This window comes from Myotis lucifugus, unplaced genomic scaffold (genome assembly GCF_000147115.1).
Source record: "Myotis lucifugus unplaced genomic scaffold, Myoluc2.0 scaffold_1, whole genome shotgun sequence".
In the NCBI taxonomy this organism is placed as follows: domain Eukaryota; kingdom Metazoa; phylum Chordata; class Mammalia; order Chiroptera; family Vespertilionidae; genus Myotis; species Myotis lucifugus.
In genome coordinates, this window is record NW_005871049.1 from 932,560 (window position 1) to 950,615 (window position 18,056).

At 37.6% G+C, this 18,056-nt stretch overlaps 1 protein-coding gene across 1 annotated transcript in view; it reads right to left on the minus strand.

Annotated features, from left to right (window-relative positions):
• Positions 1-18,056, minus strand: part of ADAMTS19 (ADAM metallopeptidase with thrombospondin type 1 motif 19) — a 164,822-nt gene that overhangs the window by 136,198 nt on the left and 10,568 nt on the right. The window contains exon 5 of the mRNA XM_006081588.1: positions 4,677-4,720. Coding sequence (XP_006081650.1) covers positions 4,677-4,720 — 44 coding nt within the window. The remainder of the gene's footprint in view (positions 1-4,676; positions 4,721-18,056) is intronic.

Genomic DNA, 18,056 nt, shown 5'->3' on the forward strand with positions numbered 1-18,056 from the left:
TATTTTTTTAAAAGCATGTTCTTTATGCTAACATTTGATGAGTTATTGTTCATTTGAAATAAATTATTTTTATAATTTCTCAGTTTTAATTTCTATTACAGTGACAACTGGTAAATATTATTTACATAAAAAATTCTGAAGAATATAAAGACCAAAAAGTTCGAGAATCACTGGCTTATAGCATATAGACAATTTAAGCAGAACAGCTTCTAAAATTATTTTTTAAAATCTTGTAGGAGTCATCATAACTCTAACATCAATTCTCCAAATCGGTGCCAGAGCACAGCTGAATGCTGAAAACGAGGACTGAATCACCAAGTGGAGCTACAGAGTGCACTGAAATATATACAATAACGCTTTAAACGTGTTTCTTGGAATACCAATTCTAGCAGCAAGACAATTTGTTTGCAACCCTATACATACAAATGCTGGAATAAAGATAACAAACATCCTCTTAAATGCAAGGCTGAGTATACAAGTAAGGAAAAGCCTCCAATGGGCCTAAAGAAAAGAAGAGAAATGCAGAGTTTTGAAGAAGGGAAATGCAGAGTTTTGAGCCAGCTCTGATGTGCTGGTGGCCTGTGAGATGTGCTGGTGGCCTGTGAGCATCTGCCACACTCAAATCCAAAGCTGTTCAGCTTTAGCCACAGTGCTGAGCGACTGCTCGTGGTACGCCCTGGATCTGGGACTTCTACATAAGGTGAGGGGAAGGAGGTACCATCTCCCTCTCCATCAACAAAATTGCTAAACCCACTGAAAGGGTAGGTTAGAAAAACAAAACAAACTGCTCCCTGACACAAACTCAATTTTTTAAAGAAATCTCTCATAGAGTTAGGATACCTAATTTATATTACTTTCATGTTCCAAAGAACACTAACCCAAGGAATTAACGTAAATACCCCTATAGTATTTGTGAATAAAAATTATTTCTTGAGAGAGGCACCCTTTTCTCTAGGTCCCTCAGGATGTCCACAGATTTTTTTAAAAAAAATCTTAATAAGAGCTCAAATACAAAAGTATATAGCCTGTGAGGGACAAGTCACCATGGACAGGATTCAGGAAAATAAAGAAATGGAGCCAGAGTGACAAGAATGTCAATATTAAAATTATTAGTTAGTGACTATTCAAAAATATACTTTAAATGATTAGTACCTAAAAGAAGAGATTGAAAACATGAGGAAAACTCAATGTATTATTGAAACACCCAGCAGATAGAGGAAAAAACGATAAATGGAATCTCTAGAAATAAGAGTTATTAAAATAAAGAATCTTGATAAATAAGTTAAACAGATAAAATAGCATATTAAGAAAATAGGAAATTTGTATAAACTGATAAAAATAGCTGAAAAACTTACCTAGAGCACAAAACACAGAGGTGGATATGAAGAATAAATATATACTTCTCACCTTGAGTGTTCTAGTTGTATTTTCCTCTATTATACAAACAGTTCGTGTTATAAAGGAAAGCTGATTCTCATTATACTAAGAAGATCTGAAGCAGAGACCAGTAGCACTATTTACTAACAATGATGCTGGGCAAATTTATAACCTCTCTGCAGGAAATAAAAGGAAGTGATAAAAACTAGTGCATGCTGAGCACCAATTAAAAACTACCTGTCACCCTAGCTGGTGTGGCTCAGTGGATAGAGTGTCGACCTGCAGACTGAAGGGTCCTAGGTTTCAATCAAGAGCACATGCCTGGGTTGCAGGCTCGATCCCCAGGAGGGGGCATACAGGAGGCAGCCAATCAATGATTCCCTCTCATCATTGATGTTTCTATCTCTCTCTCCCTCTCCCTTCCTCTCTGAAATCAATAAAAATATATATTAAAAAAAACTAGCTGCCTCTGCAAGTGTCAGAGCTTCATAACATTCTGTGAAGTCGATAACATAGCCTCTATTTTTGTGCCAAATGTAACAGACATTTTAATACAATCACAGAACGGTCCATAACAACATGTGGATACTAAACCCCACAACTAAGAAATGTGGTACTAGTATTTTCTCCATTTATTCATGAGGGAATTTAGACATGAAAGAAGCAATATTGGGAAATTTCACATGTTAATTATAAAAATTTTGCTTTATAAAATAAAATAAAATAAATAGAGGTGAGGCCCAGCTGGTGTAGTTCAGTGGTTGAGCCTTGGTTGAGGGCTCGATCCCCAATGGAGGGCGTGCAGGCAGCAGCCGATCAATGATTCTCTCTCATCATTGATGTTTCTATCTCTTTCTCCCTTCCTCTTGGAAATCAATAATACATTTATAAACAAACAAATAAATAAATGTAGGAACCCAAACTTCTGAGGTGTTAAATAATGTGCATATATTCATGTAGGTAACATGAATGTATCTACATTCATGTAGGATCTAGATTTAAATCAGACTCTGACTTAAATCTAGGTCTAGCCTGACTTAAAATCCATGTTCTGTTCTACTTCAAGGTTTTCTTTATCTATAAAATAATCTACACTAATAAAAGACAAAGATGCTAATTGACCATACCTTCGCTACACCCATCAGCCAATCAGAAGAGTATGCAAATTAACCGAACAAAGATGGCAGTTAAATTTGCATACTGCAGGCAGGGCGGGAAAGCGCCATCTGCTGCCTGCCCCACCGCCACCCAGGCCTGCCATCTGTGACCCGGAACGGCTGGGCAGGACAGCAGCGGAGACGGGAGAAAGCCAGGCGGCGGAGACGGGAGGGAGTCAGGCGGCTGAGACTGAAGGGAGTCAGGCAGTGGAGACAGGAGGCAGCGAGGCAGCGGGAAGCCCTATTCTTGCAGGAATAGGCCTCAGGAAGCCCTATTCTTGCAGGAATAGGCCTGAGGAAGCCCTAGTAATGATTATAAAAGCAGAAAGTTCAGATTTTGAAGGAATTAAATAAGATAATGTCCATGAAAGTGTGGCTCAAATTGCAATGCACAGCATAAATCTTAGCATTGCATTTAAACTATAGTCAGGCATTCCTATAGGGAATATAAACAATAATATTGAAATAATTAAGTCTGGTGCCAGATGGGTAGCAGACGGGTCACTTTATGGACAGGACTAATAGAGCGCGGGACTGACAGCATCACTTTCCTGAATGTTCAAGCCCACCAAGCTACTTCACGAATCAAATGTGCTTTAAACCAGAAAATAAGCCTCGTAGATAATACACATCGTGAATATAATGCTGTTTTTGGTAAGCAGATTTAGCAAGATGTGAAACAGTCACAATAAAAAAGAAAACATTGCCCCACCTCCCACCAGCGCTGGCTTCCTTAGTCCGTGAGCCCAGGCTGTAAAGGGGCATCATTATTGGAAGATGCTGCTGATTTCTCTGAGTGCACAAATGAAGCAAGACATTGGTCTATATTTAAAAAGGCATTAGGGGCAACATAGCTGTTTAAGTGGAGAAAATGTCATCATTTTGAGGCAAACTTTATTGGTAATCAACAGCGTCCATGGTTAGGTTGATTTAAACTATATTAAGATTTAATTTATGGAGATGCAGGCAAGAAGAGGGGAAAACTGCAGGAAGCAGGTAGGTAACATTAGCCAAGATCATCCCAAAATCAAGTCCGCTTTTTCTCAGTTGTCCAGCTCTTTTTATGCTTAAAGTCCCTTCAGAACCAAACATTCCTTTGACATCGTCGTCCTCTCGACTCTTTTATAACTATTTTCCACTTATTATCTCAGATTTTAATAATCTGAGAAGGTTGATGATAACTGAAGTTAATGGAATTAGTTAGAATTATTTTTTTAAATATCCATAACCCCTTATTCTATTTTCATCTCCTTTTTATTGTTCATCTTACATAGAACCTCAAGATGGTTAAGATACTTATTACCCTGTAGAAATGAACCCCACATGATGTCAAAACAAAATTATGACTCTTACATATGTCTTATATGCACATATATATGGTCATTCTCTCAAACTTAAGAACTCTGGTTGTATGGATTCTATTGGCTAAATGGTTATGCTTTAGGAATTTTAGATATCTAGGACAAAAATACAGAAAATTTGCTACTTCATGTATAGAAAATTGTCATTAGTCAAATTAAATAGACTGTTATTTTACTGCAAATAACTTCAAGCATATATAACTTAAAAACAAATATTTTAGGCTAAAAAAGCCAATCATACTGTCATTAATTTTTTGCCTTGCTTTACCAAAAATAATAGAATTTTATTAAACCCATATCTATAGCTCTGAGAAAATAAAGACTCATTATATTCTTTTTTCTTTAAATCCTCACCCAAGGATATTATTTTATTTATTTTTAGAGAGAAGGGGGGGAGAGAGAGAGGGAGAGAGAAACATCTATGTGAGAGAAAAATATAGATCAGTTGCCTCCCATATGCGCCCTGACAAGGAATTGAACCAGCAACCTTTTGGTGTAGAGGACAGCACTCCAACCAACTGAGCCACCGGGGACCCATTATATTCTTAAAGCATAATTTAATTGTTTTCAAATACAGTGTATACATATCTTTAAGCTGTTCCATTCATAAATGAAGTGTTGGCAAATGATTAAACATATAGGTTGAAAATATAGATCTCTGACATTCTAAAAATATCCTATTACAAACAGCACCCTGCAATAATTTCCTATATTTAAACAAATGATGTGTTCAAGGTCCCCAGAACTCCTCAAAAGTGTAAAAATTTATATAGACACTTACCAACAGTATCGCATGGTTCATCTTTGTGTACACAGAAATCTTTCCTAGAAAGAAAAATATAAAGTTAAACTTTTCCACAAATAATAGAGACTATGTAACTTATTTTAATATTTGTTTGAATAATAAGCCACTATCTTTATCTCCAAGAATTTAATAAAACTGAATATCAGATTAAATAATTTTTTAGTTCTAAGAAAATGTGAGAAATTTTTATACCTTTTTACCTGATATGATCCTGAAACACACTCTCCTACTTCACAGACAATATTTCCAAAGTAAAATTCCATCCTGTTTTTATTTGTACAGGATTTCATATTTTTATTATAAAATAATAGTATCTGGTATTGGGACATGGCTTCCTGTTTAAAAAATATTGTAAGATCTCTACTTCACATGAGTCAAAAATAATTTCCAGATTGCAGATTTAAACGAGAAGTACAACTTAAAACAACATAACATTTTATATCATAAGGTTAGCAAATTTTTAAAAAGACTGATAATAATTGTTCTAAAAGAGCATGAATTTAGTATTTATTAAGAATTTAGTATTTTTACACAGCTGGGATCTAACCATGAATAATATTCTATGATTTGCTCTTTACTTGACTACTATGTCTTGGAGAGCATTCTATAACAAAGTATAAAATTTTGAGGCACACTATGTGAAAGCAAAATGTTTAACAGTCATAAATATAGATTAGAAGTCTGCAATCACCTTGCTCTTCTTCCATACACTTGCATTCTAGTTAATTTCTTTTTTTTAGTTATAACTGGCATACGTCATGGTCTCTGGTTAAGTTTAAAATTTATTTTTGTCTTTGTAGTCCTACAGTATTACTCAGATGTGTCTAGATACCAAGTTTGTTTCTATTTATCTTCTTTGGCATTGGTATGTTTTCAATTAGAAGATCCATGAACACATGAAAATTCTTACCATTTTCTATTTAGCTAATTCCTCTCACATTCTCTCTACTCTCTTCTCCTGAAACTCCTTCTGGTGCATATAAGTCCTCATTTTAATGTCTGTAACTCTCAAGCACAGTTTAGTATTTCCATCTGTTAACCATTCTGTGCAGCCTTCGGGGAGAATTCCCTCAGCTCTATCATCCAATTTTCTAGCGCTCCCTTCATCTGCATCTAATCTGATTTCCAACTTACAAATTAAGATTTCAAGTATAAATACATTTATTTTATAGGTGTTTAATTTTCTTTAATTTTCAAGTCAACTGTTTTTTAAAACCACCTTATTCTAACATTTTGGAATGTTTTTGTGTGCTTTTAATTATGAGAATATGCTTTTATAATCACTGTCAGCTTTTTTTTAAAAAGTATTCTTTATCACAATTCTTGGCTTTTACAATGGAAGATGTTGTCCTTTGGCGTTTTGGAGTTCTACTGGGAACTCATTTAGCTGAACTCAGTTGTGGCTGCCTTGTGTAGGATAAGTTGAAAGAGGGCCACTTCAGAGTGCTCTGCATAGGCTTTCGCTCCGTGCCTCAGTGGCGGGATGATATCCGTGGTAGTGAATCCCAGGGAGGGGCTGCTTCACCTAACTTGGGATCATGGTTGAGACAAAACGCTTCCTGTTGACAACTTATGTTTGTTTGCAGAGCTCTTACCAGATCACACTGTCATGAAAGGAATAGCCATCTACAGGCTCTGGCTGTATGTCATCATTTCAGTTCCACTTCCCTACTTTGCACAATCTCAGAGGTTTTTCTTCATGTGGGAGCTAAACCCAAGAACTCAGATTTTTAAGTCCAACAAACCTTTCCCAGGGCAGCTATCACATGATCTCAGAAGCATGCTACCTTTTTTTTTTTTTTGCCAGAGCCCTCTTTGTTTTTGGCTTATCTGTGCATATAAAAGGGTTTTATTATATTTTTTTCTATAATTTCTATATGCCTACAAATGAGAATACTTTCTGATCACCTACTCAGCCAGATTACCACATAATTAAAAGAAATGAACCAATCCGTGACCAATCATATGATAATTAAACATAGTGAAACATATTTGTTTATTGTTAACATTAGATCTTAATATACATAGAAATTAGCCATATAAGCCTTATTCTATTATTATATTTTATATCATGCATCTACTTTTACCAAACTCTTTAAAAGACTGCATAACTACCTAAATAAGATGTTCACATGGACTGCAACTGATAATATTTTCTCAGAAAATCTAAAGTGGATGATAGCGTAAGAGACTGTAAGTGGCCCTGGATCATCCAAACCCAGCAGCTGAGATTTCTAGAGTTTCCTTCTCCATTGTCTTTTTTTTCCCAACCCCCTTCCCCTTTACTATCTTTCTTAATGCATGGTTCTTTAATTCTCCCCTTGATTCTAAATACTACACAGAATCTCCTCCAGCTATCCAAAAAAAAAAATCAAAAAACAACACTTCTTCTGGTGTAAATTAGTCTCTGTGGTTCAAAACCAACACCAAATGAAACAGGAAAATATATCCCCACCAGTGGTGTAACATATTCAGAGTCTGACTATAACTACAGATAAAGAAGAATGAAAAAGGTTAGCTGACATTATTTTTTTACCAGTAAATGGCCAGGTAGTCAGTCTTTCTCTGGATCAGGAGATACAGAAATCAAATCTACCACAGGGACACCAGACCTAGAGTATAGGTTGTATATTGCTTAACTCTAGGGGTACGTTTGCATATGCAACGCTATAAATGGCTCCCTCTACTGTTGTGTAGCACACAACCTCCCTATACAATTGGATATGGTAGGATTCATTAAGTGCCTCTTCTATGCCAAGCATTGGATAGGGGAAGACTACAAAGATAAATAACATAGGCTTCTCTTCGGAAGGCAAAGAGGATGAACACGATTACCTCTGTAATGTGATAAGGGCCCCAGGATCGGTGAGAAAGAAGCCAGGGGAATTGCACTAACGAATGGATAGTTCTATTTCGCAATTGACTTTGCCAGCAAATGGAGAGAGAAACACCCAAACAGATGATACTGAATAATAGGTAATGCAGAAAATTAGAGAAACACACAAAATCAGTTCTTCACCTTAGGGCCAAGAATTACTGAGTACAAAGTATATTCAGATGTAGGGGAAAAGGGACTTCATGTGCTTTTTCTAAACGTACAATACATCATATAATCATGCATGAGGCTGCAACATGACTATTTGATTTACATAATGTGATGCAAGGGACTGCATCTGTAACTAAACAACATGATAAAACTATGACAAATGTACTGCTTATTGTCAAGGGCACTTCGTTCTTCACACAGCCAATTTCTGTTCACTTAGCAAACAGATGAATAAAGCACATTTTTTCAAAAAAGACAAGGTCTTTTATCCAAAAGCACTGGAAATACCTCTCAGTACAATTGACGAATGAATATATTGTCAGCAGCACTTCAAAACTTCAGGTCAGACTGCAATTCGTAATCTTCAATTTCTTTCCAGAGGACCAAAATATATTCTTAATTTCATAATATTCAAAGATTTATTGGGGGGGGGGGGGCTGGGGGATTTGTTTGCCTAGACCAGTGATCACGTGAATTCAAATTCTCTAATTTTTGGCTCACGTTGGCTCAGTGTGCCTGAAGTCTGCATCATAGAGTTTCATTATGTGAGTTTATGGAAACGATACTGTTAGACTTTGGCAACTGAGAAAGCCAATAAATTCTGCTTAAGTTCTGATTTATACTGAAAAAAAATGAAATATAGCCTTTAATTTCCAAGAATGAAGATGCATCTGAGAATAAGTCTCATTGTAGTGTTTTATAGTGCCCTGGGTTATACCTATAAATGACTCATTCAAATATTATTCGATGATTTGTATTAAATTAATATATTTCTGCCATTTCTAATATTAAATTTTCTATCTTGCTTGCCAATGTCATTAGTTTGAAACTAACTTTCAGAAGTACTGTACATCAACCAGGAGCATTTCAGTAAATAGGAATGGCAAAACGATCCTTAACCAAATGAAATTCTAAATTAAAGGGTGTTTTCAAGAAACACAGACATAGGTCTTCCCCTGATTTAAAAGAGAAACGTGTAAATTACACTAAGAAATCATAGAGTTGACAGTTGGGAAAATGTTTTGTGTTTTTTGTTACTATGAGCCCACAAGCACTAGGTCAGCTTGAAACTATTTACTTCATTGTATCCACAGAACAACTTTAACAAAGATATTATTGCAGATAGGTTTGGATTTATGCAAACATTCATTTTAGTTGAAACCAAAATTAATAACAGAGCTAAAATCTCTTCCTACTCATGTGTTCACATAACAGACAACATTTCATCATTATCTAGGATGATCATTCACTAGAAACCAGGCTGGATTTGAATTTAATTTGTCAAGTATGGATAAGCACATGAAATCCACGAGTGAAATTTCTGTTTTATTTTTCACAGGTTCCTGGCAAAGCTGAAGACCCGATCATCTTTATGCTTACACTAACTAAAAAGAGATTCTCCTTTTAAGTCAACCCGTTCACTCAGACTTTCCTGATCAAATGGTGCGAGGCCACTTCCCCTTCAGTGGGCTGATCTCGCTGCTACGGCACGGAACACACTATTATGGAGAAACAGTGACCCACCACACAAGCCTTATCTCCACAGGTGAAGCTAGGGAGAATTATTTGTCAGTACCTATTAATATTTAATACGTGTATAGTTTTTAACAGATCTTTTTCTATTTTCAATTTTTTTTTATTCCCATTACTTCGCCCCCCGTCCTCCCTCCCCCCCAAAAAAAGAAAAAAAAAGAAAACCCACACCCAGAAGCAACCTATTAAGTCTTATTCCAAGACCTACTTATCAGGGTGCAGAAACCTGAAGTCACCATTTCTGCTAAAGGATTGGGGAGGTATACAAATTTTTTTTCCATGAAATGACATGGCTTAGCAAAACTGTAACAAAAAAGGCTTTTCCATTAGGTTTTGAACAGAAGTCCTGTTTAAACAGTGAAGCTTGGAGAAACCAAGATGGCGGCATAGGTTAACGCCGGAGTTTGCTGCCTCGAACAACCACTTCAAAAATACAACTAAAAGACGGAACGGACATCATCCAGAACCAAAGGAAGGCTGGCTGAATGGAAGTTCTACAACTAGGAGGAACCGAGAATCAGAGGAGGCGCAGTGCTGAAGTAAAATACTAAGGTGCGGAGTGCGCGCTGCGCGGGCTGGTGGCTGAGGGCGCGGTTGTCTGTTTCAATCCGGAGGGAGCCTCAGACTCAGAGCTCCAGATCCAGGCGAGTCTCTAGGGACCCAGACTCAAACGGGAGAAGCAGGACTGTCTGGCTTCGGTCCCTCCGAGGTTTGCAGCGGTTGCTGGGACAGAGAGACAGAGCCCTGGGGACGGACTGAGAGCAGCCATAACTGCTCCCTCCTCCGCCCTGTTGACCCTTGGGACCCGCCCCGCCCAAGCCCTGCACAGAGGCATTTGCCGGATAGCCTCAGGCAAAGGCTAGATTAGCACCTCCCTAGAGGACACAAGTTCTTCCACCGCAGACAGCTGATTATCACAGCCAGTTGGCCTGGAGGTCAAATCCCTCTAGTATTAACTATAACAATCAAGGCTTAACTACAACAAGACTGCGCACAAAGACCACTAGGGGGTGCACCAAGAAAGCATAAAAAATGCGGAGACAAAGAAACAGGACAAAACTATCAAGGGAGGATATTGAGTTCAGAACCACACTTTTGAGGTCTCTCAAGAGGCTTATAGAGTCTGTCGATAAACTTGATGAGTTGTACAGGAAATCTAATCAGACCCTCGATGGTGTGATAAAGGACCATCTAGAAAGTAAGCATACACTGACTGAAATAAAGAATATTATACAGACTCCCAACAGCAAACCAGAGGAGCGCAAGAATCAAGTCAAAGATTTGAAATGCGAAGAAGCAAAAAACACCCAACCGGAAAAGCAAAATGAAAAAAGAACCCAAAAATACGAAGATAGTGTAAGGAGCCTCTGGGACAGCTTCAAACGTACCAACATCAGAATTATCGGGGTACCAGAAGATGAGAGAGAGCAAGATATTGAAAACCTATTTGAAGAAATAATGACAGAAAACTTCCCCCACCTGGTAAAAGAAATAGACTTACAAGTCCAGGAAGCGCAGAGAACCCCAAACAAAAGGAATCCAAAGAGGACCACACCAAGACACATCATAATTAAAATGCCAAGAGCAAAAGACAAAGAGAGAATCTTAAAAGCAGCAAGAGAAAGAAACTCAGTTACCTACAAGGGAATACCCATATGACTGTCAGCTGATTTCTCAACAGAAACTTTGCAGGCCAGAAGGGAGTGGCAAGAAATATTCAAAGTGATGAATAGCAAGAACCTACAACCAAGATTACTTTATCCAGCAAAGCTATCATTCAGAATTGAAGGTCAGATAAAGAGCTTCACAGATAAGGAAAAGCTAAAGGAGTTCATCACCACCAAACCAGTATTATATGAAATGCTGAAAGGTATCCTTTAAGAAGAGGAAGAAGAAGAAAAAGGTAAAGATACAAATTATGAACAACAAATATGCATCTATCAACAAATGAATCTAAGAATCAAGTGAATAAATAACCTGATGTACAGAATGAACTGGTGATTATAATAGAATCAGGGGCACAGAAAGGGAATGCACTGACTATTCTTGGGGGGAAAAGGAGTGTGGAAGATGCAGGAAGAGACTGGACAAAAATTGTGCACCTATGGATGAACACAGTGGGTGGGGAGTGAGGGCGGAGGGTGGGGTGGGAGCTGGAAGGAGGGGAGTTACGGTGGGAAAAAAGAGGAACAAATGTAATAATCTGAACAATAAAGATTTAATGGGAAAAAAAAAACATCAATGATAAGAGAGAATCATAGATCAGCTGCTTCCCCCTTCCCCACCCCAAAAAAAAAAAAAATAAATAAACAGTGAAGCTTGGGTTTTCTTTCCATAACTAAAAGATACGCTAGAAATAATACTGTCTTATTTTGTCTTTAGCTTTGAAAATTATAATTTGGGCATAGAGAATACATATTTAGTCATGTGGCAGTACAAGTTTTGAAAATCTGAGTCTGAATAATGATTTTATCAGTTGACCTGATCCTGCAGATTGAAATTATAAAATACAGGTTGTTGCATGTGTTCCTGGAGAATATTATTTAGATACTAGAGGCCTGATGCACAAAATTCGTGCAAGAGTAGGCCTTCCTTCCCCTGGCTGCCAGCACCCGGACCGGGACCAGGGCTTCCCTCACAGAGGGAGGCCCCGCCCACCTGCTGCAGCCTGCCGGCCAGTGGCCTAGGCTCCCTCTGCGGGGCAATCATAGGGTGATGGCTGGGCTCCCGACCAATCAGACTGCACCTGCCTTGGCTGGCCTGGTGCCAGTGGGTGTCATAGCATGATCCCAGATTGTCGTCATTATTCCGCTGTTCGGCCATTCGGTCGATTTGCATATTATGCTTTTATTATATAGGATTATTACCTTCAGTTCATTCTCTTAATATATTACCCTAGCCCTATGGCTAAACATGAAGTTTGATTGCATTTTACGAGCATTTGACTATAAGGAAGATTATATTTCTAAACACAATAGCAAATACTATTTTTTTAGTCCTCACCAAGGATATATTTATTGATTTTAGAGAGAGAGGAAAGGAGAATGACAGAAATATGGATGTGAGAGAGAAACATCAATCGGTTACCTCCCATATGTACCCCGACCAGAGATCGAACCTGCAACCTAGGTACGTGCCCTGACCAGGAATCGAACCCACTGGTGTACAGCAGGGGTGGGGAATCTTTTTTCTGCCAAGGCCCGTTTGGATATGTAAATATCATTTGCAGGCCATACAAAATTATCAACTTAAAACTTAGCCTGCTATATTTGGTCAAACGTTTAATTAACTCACCCCTAATGCCTTGGCAGGGCCAGACCAAATGATTTCATGGGCCTTATATGACTCGCAGGCCAGACTTTCCCCACCCCCGGTGTAAAGAATGACGCTCTAACCAACTGAGCCACCCGGCCAGGACACAAGTACTATTTAATCACCCTAAATAAATAGTAGCACGTGTTTACAACCATATATACATAAAGATGTTTATATGTTTTACTTTAAATGTGAAAGAAATCATAAAGTTGTGCAAATATAGAGTAGTTATATAAATTAGGACACACTCATGCAATAAAATGTCTGCTCCTCCCTCCAAATGATATCGACCAATATGGTTATGTCAGTTTCCCACTGCTGCTGTAACAAGTTATCACAAACTTAGTTACTTAAAACAACAAGAGTCTATTATCTTATAGTTCTAGAGATCTGAAGCCAAATATAGGTGTTACTGGGCTAAAATCAAGGTATCATCAAGGCTGCATTTCTCCAACGGCTCACAGGTGGAATCTGTGGGCTTGCCCTCTCCAGCAGCTAGAGATCGCCTGCATTCTTTGGCTCGTGGCCCTTCCACAATCTTAAAAGCCAACAGTATAGCATCGTCCAGTCTCTCTGACTCTGACTTCTGTTCCCTTTTCCATCTTTTAAGATTCTTGTGATTACACTGGACTCATCTAAATACTCTGGGATAAATACTCTCCCCATCTCAACAGCCTTAATCACATCTACAAAGTCCCCTTTGCCATGTAAAGGAACACATACAGGGCTTCTGTGGACAATTAATGACAGGAAAGGACTTACAAAACATAGTATAAAGTGAGAAAAAAACAATAGAGGAAACTGTGTATAACATGAAACAATGTTCTTTAGATTACATACCAACTCAACACTGGTTACCTTTGAGCAACTTTACCATAAAAAGATGTTCATGCAGCCCTAACTGGTTTGGCTCAGTGGTTAGAGCGTCGGCCTGTGGACTGAAAGGTCCCAGGTTCGATTCCAGTCAAGGGCATGTACTTGGTTGCGGGCACATCCCCAATGGGAGGTGTGCAGGAGGCAGCTGATCAATGTTTCTCTCTCATTGATGTTTCTAACTCTCTATCCCTCTCCCTTCTTCTCTGTAAAAAAAATCAATAAAATATATTTAAAAAAATAAGATGTTCATGCATTACTTGGGAATTATGCAACAGTGTTTCCTAAAGAACTGTTTATAAACAAGGAAATGTTTGGACTAGATTTTTAAGGGAAAATATCCTATATAATAAAACCCTAATATGCAAATCGACTGAACGGCGGAATGACCAGTCGCTATGATGTGCACTGACCACCAGAGGGCACTCAATGAAGGAGTTGCCCCCTGGTGGTCAGTGTGCTCCCACAGGGGGAGCGCCACTCAGCCAGAACCTGGGCTCATGGCTGGCAAGTGCAGCGGTGATGGTGGAAGCCTCTCCTGGCTCCGCTGCAGGCAGGCAGTAAGGGGTCCCGGATTGCGAGAGCCCCAGACTATGCGAGGGATGTCTGACTGCCAGCTTAGGCTCAATCCCCCAGGGGAATCGGGCCTAAGCCGGCAGGCGGACATCCCCAAAGGGGTCCCAGACTGTGAGAGGGTGCAGGCCAAGCTGAGGGAGCCCCCCCCGCCCCGTGCACACATTTCGTGCACCGGGCCTCTAGTGTATTGTAAATGAAATGGGCACTTAAACTCCATGAATAATATTCTTTCTGCTATAGAGTGGTAAACAGGCAGCTGTTAATTTTATTATTCCTTATGTTTTCTTCAAATACATCACACAACTTTTTTTTTTAAGAGAACTCCTGTGATGTCTTGCTAGTGAAGACTAGCAGCAAGGGAGATAATTATGAAGAGTGGTTAAAGTGTGGCTTGGATTTCATCTTTCTTGAGAATATAATGCTAAGCGAAATAAGTCCGACAGAAAAAGTTAGGAACCATATGATTCCACTCACATGTGATACATAAAACTGAAAGCAATAAATGAACCAACAATAAAAACAAATAAAAACTCATACACACAGAGGAAAGCAGCTTGAGGAGGTAGTAAAGGGTAAAAGGCGTCAAATATATGGTGATGGAAGAAGACTGACTTTGGGTGGTGGGCACACAATGCAATATACAAGATCAGGTATCATAGAAATGTGCACTTGAAACCTTAGCCACTCCAATAAATTTAATTTTAAAAGTGTGACTTTTAAAGCTTTATCACAGAAGAAAATAAATTAGTTGCAGAATGTTATTTTTTCACACTGTTTTGAAGAGAAAATGGCATTGTAGATAATTTAATTAATTTAATTTAATTAATGTCGCAATATTGGTGGGGCAAGACAAAACTTGCATAAAGAGTATGAGCTCAATATTATAAATATATGTATTTAGTTACAACAAATACATAGGAAACAAAGCTGAAGGAATATACTTTAAAATGTTACCTATAATTACTCCTAGGTAGTGGAATTACAGGCTAATATTTTATTTTTTATTCTTGTACTTCTCAAATTTCTATAATAAATGTATTAAATTTTTAAAAAGAGGAAGAATATATTATTATAATTATTATCCTCTTTAGTCTCAAGCAGTATTTCCAAAACCTACACTGTGAGAAGAAAGACAGATTTCATCAATCAAGCAATAAAAATATAAAATCACTTATGGTTAATGCATTCTGGAAATCTAATTTGTCTATATCAGATTGGTGGTCACAGGTTAGAAGTTCAAATTAACCACATACAATAATTTACATGATCATAACTAATACTATGGATTATATGTCACTATAAATTCTTTCTTCAGAAATATAATCTTTAGTACTATATAAAAATAAAATATATTTTAAGAACCTTGTCATGCAAAATTACTATAAAACAGGACATAATTTCATATTAAAAATAAAGAAATAAAGTCTGCATGTTCCCTAGGGATCCTAATCATCTTCACTAATAGCAACATTTGCTACTCTTTTATTTTTACAAAAGCAATTCATTAAACTTTGGTAGAGTTAAGTAATATTTGTTAATCTTATTCTAATAAAAAATGCTTCAAGTCATAAACAAGATAAATTTTAGTATAAGCTGATTTCTTAGAGGGCCCCCAAAATAAAGTGATTGAAAATGGCCGTCACCCTACACAGTTTTGCTCAGTGGATAGAGCATCTGCCCACGAACTGAAGGGTCCCGGGTTGATTCTAGTCAAGGGCAGGTACCTCGGTTGCAGACACGATGCTGGCCCTGGTTGAGGTGCATGCAGGAGGCAACCAATCGATGTGTCTCTCTCACATCGATGTTTCTCTCTGTCTCTCCCCCCTCCCTTCCACTCTCTCTAAAAATAATAATAATAAAAAATAAAAAAATCCAAATATCCTTGGATGAGGATTAACAAAAGAAAAATAAAAAGAAAATGGCCATCTTTCCAAATCTACCCTATCACTCCGAAATATCATGAAATGGACCTTCACCATAGAAAAGATGCATGCTTTCAAAATATATCTTAGCAACTCTAATAATATAATTTGAATAAAAATAATTTAAACAGTATAATTTAACAATCCTAACAATGTAACTGAGAAAATAAAAAAATTAAGTATAATTTAAATAAATGTGTGAAAATTTAGCAGACAATTGAGAGAAATATGAGATAAGAAATTGAATCTTAGTTACTTGTTAAATAACCTGAATGAATATAGACCTTTCTTTTGCCTATAATTTTAAAAATATCTATTAAGCGTGATGTTAGTTATAGATAATTGGTGTGTGTTTGTGTGTGAATTCTCCTTCATAGATTAATAAAGTACCCTTAAGGACTCATTAATAACTTTTGTTGATAGGATTAGTCCCCTTACAATAGAGAGATCACTCCATTGTCTTCTGGACTAATTTTTTTCAGATGGGAAGTCAGTTGTTGATCTTAACATTGTTTCCCCTGTGGAATGTATCTATTTTTTCTGGAAAATTTTAAAAAATTTTCTGTATCTTTGGTTTTCACCATTTTCCTATGATATGCCTATGTCTATAAATTTTTGTCAAGCTTGGGTAAATTTTTGGCCATTACATCTTCAAATAACTTTTTTTACTCATTCTCATTTGCTTCTCATAAGATTCCAATTACAACTAAGTTAATTGGTAAATCCAACATCTAAGCTATCAAGGTCAGTTTCTATTGACTACTTTCCTTGACTATGGGTCACATTTTCATGTCTCATTACTTGGCTAATTGTTATTATCTTTTAGACACTGTGGATGATATAGAGATTCAAGATTCTGTTATCTTCCTCTGAAGAGTACTAACTTTTATTGTAGGAGGCAGTTCAATTGGCTAATCAATCTGAACTTTGGTCGATTTGAGTTTATTCTTTGGTAGGAAGGATCTATCGAAGCTCAAGAGATGATTCCCAAACCTTTGTAAATCAGTGGGACTCAAACTCCAAACTCTATCTCCCCTAAAGATCGTATTGGGGTGTGGCTTCAGGCTTTGTTAGGGCAGGTCAAGGGCAGGCATCTCTCTGGATCATGGTTCCTACTAGGAAAGCACAGCTGTCCTGTTTTTTCAGCTAAATGTCAGGTGTAATAATAAGGTATTAACAAGGTTGATCTACTCTTATGGCCTGAATCTGCTCAGTTGCTAGTATCTTTTCTAAATCTAAACTCCATAGCAGCAGCACTCTGATAAATTTTGGGCAGTTTATGTCTATATATATTAAAATTAGTCTTTCAAAGGTCTCACAGATAATCTACACAGACTTCTTACCACCTTTCCCTTCGTAAGAGTCCACTGTGCTCTACCTAGATTTCAGCTTGCAGTCAAAAAATCATCCTGGCTGCGTGGCTCAGTTGGTTGGAGCACACAACCAAAGGTGGTGAGTTCAATTCCCAGTCAGGGCACAGCACATGGAAGGCAACCAATTAATGTTTCTCTCTCATATGGATGTTTCTCTCTCTCTTTCTCTCTTCCCCTCCCTCCTTCCTCCTTTCCTCTTTCTAAAATCAATAAACATATCCTTGGGTGAGAATTTTATTTAAAAAATTGTGCCTAGGCTAGTGATTACAGCATCAGCCTGCGTACCAGAGGGTCACGTGTTCATTTCCAGTCAAGGGCATGTACCTGGGTTTCAGGTCCAATCCCCACCCCCAGTCCTTCCACTCTCTAGAATCAATAGAAAATATAGCCTCACTCCTCTAGTGAGGATTAAAAACAAAAACAAAAAAAAATTTTTAATTGTCAAAAGGCAAAAGCTGTATTGACTGGTGTTGTTAATAAATTTTCCTTCTTTCAAGAGTTTTAGTTTTATATTGCTCATTCGCCAAAGATTGAAAGTAGATGCCAAATAAATATTTTACAGTTGTATGCTTATTAATACAGTATCAGGTATACCTAACTGTGGAAGTCCAGGCATATTCTTACATAAAGATTTTTTTCACTTTATGAATTACTAGAGGCCTGATGCACGAAATTCGTGCAAGGGGCTTGACCCCGCGCTGCCACCACAGCTGCCTTG